This window comes from Xiphophorus hellerii, chromosome 7 (assembly GCF_003331165.1).
Source record: "Xiphophorus hellerii strain 12219 chromosome 7, Xiphophorus_hellerii-4.1, whole genome shotgun sequence".
Taxonomy (NCBI): Eukaryota; Metazoa; Chordata; class Actinopteri; order Cyprinodontiformes; family Poeciliidae; genus Xiphophorus; species Xiphophorus hellerii.
In genome coordinates, this window is record NC_045678.1 from 23,366,628 (window position 1) to 23,375,513 (window position 8,886).

Below are 8,886 nucleotides of genomic sequence, written 5' to 3' on the forward strand. Positions count from 1 at the left end.
ACGGTCATAGGGCTTTGCTTTGCGATTTATGTTTTTGTACCGTGAGTCAAGAAAGGGCTTTCTGGAGTAAACTAATATTAAAAATGGACGTTTTAAGACACATTTAAAACAAGATTTACTAACCAAATACAATAAACAGGGTTGCCACACAGTCTGGAAAACTAATGGACTTTGATGGAAGTTTTGAATAAGTATGGCAAAATATTTTAGACTTTATGTGTCAAACTCGAGGCCCGGGGGCCTAATCTGGCCCGCCGCAGCTTTTAATGTGGCCCTGTAGACTCCAAATTACATCAGTAAGTCCCTCTAGTTGTTCACAGATCTGCAAAACTCACACAAAATCGACAGATCACCACATTTTGTCAGATTTTTACTGCAAATTTTTCTCAAAATTGGCCAAAAACATTCGGTTTAACTGGCTGCTGCCTCCTCAGCCTTACTCGATAGTCCGTGATTGATACGGAAATTGATAAAAAGTCACATTTAACATCATACATGAGCACAAATATTTCTAAATTAGCACCACAAAATCTGTGATTTTGACTGCAAAAAAACCACAAAAACAATCAAGAAATCCTGGATGGACTGACCAGTGTGAAAAGATGGTCATTATTATTTAATTTTAAAAATCTCTTACTGAATGCTGGAACAAACAGCCATTTAATGATATTTTAACAGTTTAATGGGTTTTATCAATACATTGTGGCACAACTGGCCCTTTAAGGACATTCAGATTTTTGATTAGACCCAAAATGAAAAGATCTATCCATCCGTAAAACTGGGAACTTTGCAAATTTAAATCTCAAACTTTTTATTCATTTAAAATTAACAATGGAGATCTGAAACCAAAGCAAACTGTGGAAAAGTTTATTTTCCAGGGTTGGACAGGATTAGTAAACACACATCATAAAAAACACCTGTATTTTGAGATGTTACCTCCCATTTCTTTCTCAAAACGTTACATCCATCATTTTATAATGCATAAATGTGCAATTGTTTTGCTGAAAATGGTTAAAGTGATGCTAACTCCAAACCTTTGGTACTTCTTCTACTACTCTGCTTTCTCCACCTTATTTGATGTCAAGTTATGTTCTAAGAGCAATACGGTGAGTAACAAAAGTCACGTTTAATTTCATGTATAAGCAAAAATATTGCCAAATTCCTCGCAAATGTTTATAAAGTAGCAACAAAAAATCTGTGAAAAAAATCCCTAAAAACAATCTGGAAATCCTGAAGGGAAAAGTACAGATGCAGAGACATTTATTTACTAACATTTTAGCAGTTTCATGCTTTTTACCACACAACTGGATCTTTGAGAACATTAATGATTTTTGATGTGGCCCAAAATGAAAATGAGTTTGACAACCCTGATTTAAAGCCTGGCCATTGTAAAAACAACACCTAAATAAATAAATAGTCATATTTTCATTTAAAAGTGAGCCAAAGAAGATCTGCATAAACACATCACTGAAACATTTCCATAATTTTACATACATGCACATATCTATGCCTCCAGCTCCTTACTGTCTGCAGTTTTTACAGGTTCGTTTTTTAAGACTGACCTCTGCAAAAATATTCACTAAACCGAAAGTAAATTTGTGTCCTTTAAACTGGACTGAAAAAAATACTACTGTAGAAATTTGAGATTAAAAGACTGGAAATATGTGCAGGAATATCTCTGACTAACGATCACATAGAGTAATATAAATATGAATTCATCCATTCTTGATTCATGCAAGGCAAATGCAACCCACAATGCAATGCCAGAGGTCAGGATCTATTTACAAAGCATCGAATGTTAGAAAACACAGAAGCTGTATTTATTTCATCACTTCTCTCTCCCGAGAGCCACAGATTCACAGAGCTTTTTACTGAAATAAAACATCTGTCGCTCCCTGTATGATCGATCGAACAAAAACACATTAACAGGAGCGGATCCTGAAGGAGGGTCGCAGGAGAACAGCAATAATGACCGAACTGTACGAGACTCGTCTATGCGTTTGTACATGTGATCAATAGGGGGCTCAACTGGTTTTTAATATAAAAGATGAATAATGGGATGCACCGATCAGGGTTTTACCAACTTCCAGTTTCCTAGTGTGAACTGCTGATTTCAAATCTGAATTAATGCACAAGCAGAAAAAGGTTGGTAAAATTTGTAGTTTTGGAAGCAACACAAAATGAAGAATTTGCAAGAATTTTTTCCATTTGTGCATCAAAGTTTCCAGTGATCGCCTCTTAAAGTGCTAAAAATAAGCTAAGAACATTAAGAGGCAAACTCAATTACCAATCAGAGCCCATCAATCCCTGGGTGGTTTTTTATCATAGTTTGTTGTACGCGTGTCACAGATTTGTCAAGACAGTTGTTTAATTTTGATTTGATGCTCTCAGACATCTTGTTTCCACAGGTTGTGTGTCCCCACCAGGATGCAGAGAGACCGAGTTGTGAAGCTGCCTGAAAAGGATCGAACTGCCAACGGCAAAAAATGCATATCACACAGCTGACGGGAGACAAAACATTGTCTGGCGGGAAACTTTCTACAGGTTTGCCATCTGTGATGAAGTCCGAGGGAGGCTGACTTGGAACGGAGGATTACTGGATGTCTTTTATGTGTGAATCCACCAGGAGGGGGGAAGCGCGTTACATATATATCACTTTTACTGTATTTTCTTACTTCAGATAGAATTTGATAAAAACTTTCCAGCTCCCCCAAGGAGGCTGACATTTTCCTTTGCCTGATTGAGCAATTGTGAAAATTTCTTCAAGGGGCATCCATTTTAATGTCACAGGTAATTCTGCATCCAAGTCTGAGAGGCCGCTTCAAAAACAAAGACATAAATATCCCAGAGTCGCAGGGATAAAAACCGAAACAGAGATTTATTTTTTGGCTGGTTCAACCTAGCACATTATTATGCATCATCTTAGGGATAAGACTGAATCTTTGTGACCACATCATTGTTCAACATGCCCTATTAAACTGTGACACCTGCAGTTTATCATCTCTAAATCAATTGGATATTTCTGCAGGGAAGATGGAGGGGAAATCCATCTCCTGTAAGGACAATGCCTTAAATAAACATCCCACAGACAACAGGCTCAAACTGCCCTTCCTTCACCTGATCTCCCCTCTTCCATCCCCACACACACACTTGCATATAAACACACTTTGCCTCTCATGGAAATTGTTTCATTCCTTTTAGTCAATCTAGCTAATGCAAAAATCATGTATGTCAGTCTTTAAATATTTAATCCTAACAGCAGCAGGATTGAAATACAACATTGAAGAAGCATTACTCCTTCTCCTCATGAAAGGTACGAGAGCTGGGAGAGCGGGATAGAGAGGCAGCCGCTCTCACTCTACGATATCAGGCAGAGAGAGAGACAGCGTGAAAAAGAGAGATAGAGAGAGTCGGCTAATTTCGATAACAATTTGGTTGCCATGCGCTCTCAGCTGCCTGGCGTAGCGGTGGTGTTAAAGTGCAGTTTGCTTTGCAGGAAGATTAAAAAAAGTGCACAAATGCCTGTGACAGCTCTGTGTTTTCCATTTGTAGGAAGCAGACTTCGTTCTCTGACATGAGAGGATCTGGTCTGACGGAAAACACTGTTGCTTCTTGGAACTTAGCGAGAGACGCAGCTCAATGATCCAGCAAAAAGCAATGAATTCTGCATGCAGATCTGCATCATGGGAATCACATTCCCATCCTTGTAAGCTTGGACATAAAGGAAAAGAAATTCACTTCCCCCCCCCCTCTCTCTGTTTTTTTTCTTTCTTAATATTTCTCACTTGAGAAAACTGCAGAAGTTTTAAGCAAAGATTTAATTCAGCAAAACTTTCCAAAAGTTTGGCACTCACCACAGAGAAGTCCTCAACTGAGCAGTTCTGTCCACTGAAATTGCAGCTCATCAGCATCTCCTCCAGCTGATGCCCCGTCCTGTTGAAGATGTCCTGCATGTCAGGTGCAGGATACATCAAATCAGTGGGTTTGTGCCCATCCCTGTTCTTGGGGGGCAGACCCGTCAAGTTTGCCAGGTGGTAGATGTCTGCGTCGGTGAGGGCTGAGAAGCGAAACCGGTTGATGTTGCAGATGGTCACGGCAGGGAAGACCATCTCCGGGGTTGCCTCTTCGTTCAGCGCCGTCACATGAGGGTGCTCCAGGTAGGAGATGGCACACTTGGCCGCTTGGTACAGAAAGAGCGCCAGAGAAGTCAAGAAGGCAAGAGCCCAGAGAGTCTGCCGGATCCCCAGGCGGCCAGAGACGAAGATGTGGTTGATCCCATGGAGGGAGCAGGAGTTAGCAAACCCTGCCAAGTCTTTGGCCGGCGGCGTACAGCTCTCCTCGATCAGGCTCTCCTTATCCCCATCTTGCTTGCTTTTCTGCTTCTCATCCTCCTCTGCAAATTTGATTTTGCAAACAAATTCGATAGGCATGTGGGCAGCCAGGTCTGCGTTTTTGTTTCTTCTTGATGGCAGCTTTCAGCCCTGGATCACTTCCCTCCTACTTCCCCGGCGTTTGTCCTCGGTGCGGGATACAACTCCAGAAAGAAGAGGGGGGGAGAAAGACGGGAGAGAGTTTGTTGCTGCTGCTGTCGCTGCTGCTGCCTGCGCTGTGACTGATAGTGCTGCTGCTGCTGCTTCGGCTGCCACGGCTCCTTGTGACTACAGCGCTGCTGCTGTGCTGCTGCTGCTGCTGCTCTGAATGCTTGTCTCACTACTTGATCAGCTCACACAGCCCTACTTATCAGCAGTAATACAGCTGCCAAAAACAAGTAATAGAAACAAAAATACCTTTGCATGCTGCCTTAAAGGTAAAGAGGAAAGACAGCTTTTTATTTTTTAAAGCCGGGCTAAAATAGGAAGAGGGAGATTAATATTTCATGAGAAGGTAACATTGTGATTATTTCCTCTTGACTGGCGCTAGACACAACTTCCCCCGGTCATCCTCCTGTGTCCCCCCCACCTCTCCCTGCTGCGTAATCCACTTGTTTTGGTCGAGCTTTCACTTCTTGACCCGAATGCAGTCTGTTTTTCTCCCACACAGCTGGACCACATGTTTTAACGTCACCTCAAGAGAACGTCTAATTGAAGCAATAACTAGCACAAATGCGATTGAGCACAAGACAAAAACAAAGTAAAAGACTTTTGATTGAGTGAAATGTCTGTAGGAGACTTTTTAAAAAGTCAGTGTAAAGATGTTGCTTTATCTCAAGCATCTGAATCAAGGAATGCATCACCGATTCGGAGTCCGATGCAACTGAAGATGTTGAAATAAAAGTATCGATCCAAATCCAGCCCCTAACCTTTACAGTGTGTGTCTCGGTGCCGTTAATGGCTCCTTGCCAAGTTGCCAAACAAAATTATGCAAATAGAAGGAAGAAAAGAGAGAGCCCTAATGCATGTTATTCCCCTTTAAAAGGAATTAGTCATGCGGGTCACATCACAAGGGGCTGAGACCTCCAGAGAAAAGGCATATTTAAAAGTGAATTCAGCCGCTCCGAACACACGTGCCAAGTCAAGTCAGGGAGGGCGACTGAAATGTGACTTTAGTTGAAACCGGAACAATCGCAGGTACAAAAACACATAACGGGATGAAAGGAAATTACTAATTATTACATTTCCCAAGTGTTTTCTACTGAAACAGACAATTTGATAATATTTTAAAGGAAGAATTTGTTAAACTAAAATGATAAATTGTGAAACAGCAGAAGTTTCCTGTGCATTTTGAAAACAATGAGGGGATTTGGTTGAAGTATTGTGTCAGGATTCCAGGTTATTGTGTTTGTGCTGTAGTTTTTCTACTGGTTTTAGAGCTGCAGGTTCTCCACTGGAGGGTGAAGGAGATGAGATCGCCACCAGTCAGTAACTGCATCTCCATTGACCATATAATTGCACAAATTGAAATGATAAAAATAAAATTTGCTTAATGGAAACGCAACAATTTTGAAAAAAACAAAAAACAAACAGAACAAACAAGCAAAAAAAAAAAAGTCACGAAAAAACTTTTCGTTCATTCATAAATGAAGTTTTTGTACTTGGGATAAGGTGATTTTTCAGTTGTATCAAAATTAGTTTATTTTCCAAAACTACAATGGAAACGCTGTTTTCTCACCATATGTTACTACTGGTGGAAAAAAATTATACAGACGACAGGAAGTGGCGGGACAATGATTTTTCTAACGACTGGGAGAAACTTATTCACATGCAATTGCAGAAGTTTGTTTTATCAACATTAACAAAATATTAACAAAGTTTTGCACACATTTGTAATGGAAACGCAGCTACTGGTTGAATAAAAGTTAACTTTCATAGTAACTTATGTCTCTTAGTTGCTTCTCCTCATTTTTCCTGGACTTCCTCGTTCAAGATGACGGTTCTGGATCATGTTCAAGACTGGCTCCTCTTCCTCACCACCTTCCTCTAACAAGCCAACCTGTCTGCTCTCTAATGCTTTCATCGTTCCACCAGCTCAAGTCTCCAGTATCACCTCAATGTCTTCAGCTCCAAGCCTCTTGGGTCCATTTGGATCTCTAACCATCACACAAACCAACTGGATTCCACTCCACCCTGGCGGGTTTTAGCTCTCATCAACCAGTAAGCTCTTCACTTCATTTTAACACTTACTTACATTCATTGCTCTGCTCTGGTGAGATCACCTCTTACCCTTCCCAGCTCTCTGCTTCCCATTTCTCCCTTATCCAGACCGATCCGAAAGCAGGAAGCTAACCACAGCGCAGGTCATTCTGCTTAAAAACACCTAAAACAACACGAGAATCTAAGCTAGCGGGACAAAAAGTTTATGTTTTTTTTTTTTAATTAAATACAAAAGAGAAATCCTACAACCACTAAAAGTTGATGCTAATCCGTTTTTGTTTACATTTTGTGACGAAGGAAGTTGTGCTCATGTCTTCTTCAGAAGTTTCATGTCGTTTCCTTCAGTGGTTCTTGGTGCAGCGCCCCCACAGGCGAGGGGTGGAACAGGTTTGTTTTACACAATTCGGTGTGAAAGCGAACCAAACCAGAAAAAATTATACCAAATGTTGCAGCTGTGGTTCTTAATCAAACAGAGTCTATTAACTATCAGATGTGAAAACACCTATAGAGGTCCAGAAAAATAAAAGGTGCAGGAATCTCTGGAAATTAATTTCTTATTAATTTCCCGAAGTTCCTGCACCTCCCACTCCTTTACTTGCTTTGTATGCTTGTTTCCAGTTAAACTCGTGTTTTACGGTGTGAGAGAACCAGATATGCAGGATATTAGTTTTAGTTTTGCAGAAGTGAAGCGCCCCTGTTTGGGCTCAGCCTCTGGCAGACACTGCGGTCCACTAACAGCGGTCCACTGTTTTATGTTGTCATCCCCCGAGGATGCTGGGGTTATTTTCAGTCTCACAGAGGGAATGAAAGCTCACAGTCCATGCCACGGCTAAATACCAAATGTGAATAAAAAGCATGCAGACACATCTGGTGCATGAAAACCACTAAAGGAGTAGATGGCATCGTATTAGTTTGTCAGAGCCAATTTTACTCCGAACAGGCGGCTCGCTTTGTGTGTGATGCCCTAAAAACAAAACAACACAATTAAATGCCACTGACCTTCAAGTTATTTTTGACATTATGAATAATGCCACATTTTTACAAAAACATTAGCAGGAGCTCTTTGTACTTTAGGACCTCATGTTTGCGAAGGACTGCCTTTGATTTATTCAACACAGTTTTTGAAATATTTGTTCAGATGTGTTATTGTGATGCAGAAAAAGGTTGTAAAACTGGACAATTTATGTCCTCTCAGAGAAAAGGCAGATCGTTTTAATACACAAGAGCTCCATCTGTTGGATGTCTCCGCAGCCAATGGTTGCTTTTCATCAACTGCTTTTCAGTTTGAGGCACTAACTAAAAGTTATCCAACAGGCTCCACGTATCAAGAAATCTTATTTTGTAAAAATTTTATATGTTTTAAACTCAATTCCAGATAAGAAAATGTCAATTGTTTTGCCGCCCGTCTCATGAACTCCAGACTTAGACAGCTTGTTGTGGAGAAAGTAAATATGGCCAACAACACACACGTAAGCCATGGTTATATGACAACAGTCTGTCAAAACAACCTTTTTGTTTTTCATTTATCTTGCAAACACTGTGCTATTTTTAGAAATATCCACATGAAAACACTAAAAATGACCCAAAGCACTACAGCGACTATACAAAGTTTGTATGTTGTGTTTTAATTCTGCCATAGACACACAACAGCAAATAAAAGTACACATGAAGTCAAAGCACTGATGTTTCAGGGTTTCATTAAAGGTGGTACTATGACATCATTGCTCTGAAATGGGTGGATTATGAGTTATAAACACAAAAAATAAAATATATTATTTTGGGTTTTCCATGGACCAAAACCAAAAACAAAAAAGATTTTGGGGCTTTCAATCTAGACTCATGACTGGGTTTGATGCAACTATCCAGCTACAAAAAAACCTCCACCACTTCTGAATCACCTTTGTGGGAAAGTTTTGCTAATTGGTAGAAAAAGAAAGAAAATGTCTGACAACATACAGTTTGTAAACACAATAAGACTGAGTGCAATGATTGGCTAACAGCAAATTAGCATTAATGCTAGCCTAAAAAACTATTTCAAGGTGTTTTTAAGTGAATTTGGACTGGGATTGACCATTCAAAAATCCCTAGACTTAAATGATTATTGTTGAACACTGATCCTTTAAATCCCAATTTGAGATTTATGAAGCTGTCAGTGTTTGGTTGGTGTACAAACCCAAACGGGATTTGAAACAAAAGGGTCAAAATGAGTGCAACAGGCAAAAGATATCATAAAAGTTGTTACTGAAAGCTGAAAAAATGTCCAAATGAGGTAAATCAAAATAAAAAGTGGCAAAAA

General features: G+C 40.0%; 1 protein-coding gene across 1 annotated transcript in view; it reads right to left on the bottom strand.

Moving 5' to 3' along the window:
* asic4a (acid-sensing (proton-gated) ion channel family member 4a) overlaps nucleotides 1-4,430 on the bottom strand; it is a 135,927-nt gene extending 131,497 nt beyond the window's left edge. Inside the window, exon 1 of the mRNA XM_032568197.1 lies at nucleotides 3,855-4,430. Within this exon, the coding sequence (XP_032424088.1) occupies nucleotides 3,855-4,430 (576 nt within the window). The remainder of the gene's footprint in view (nucleotides 1-3,854) is intronic.
* Between the last annotated feature and the right edge of the window lie 4,456 nt (nucleotides 4,431-8,886).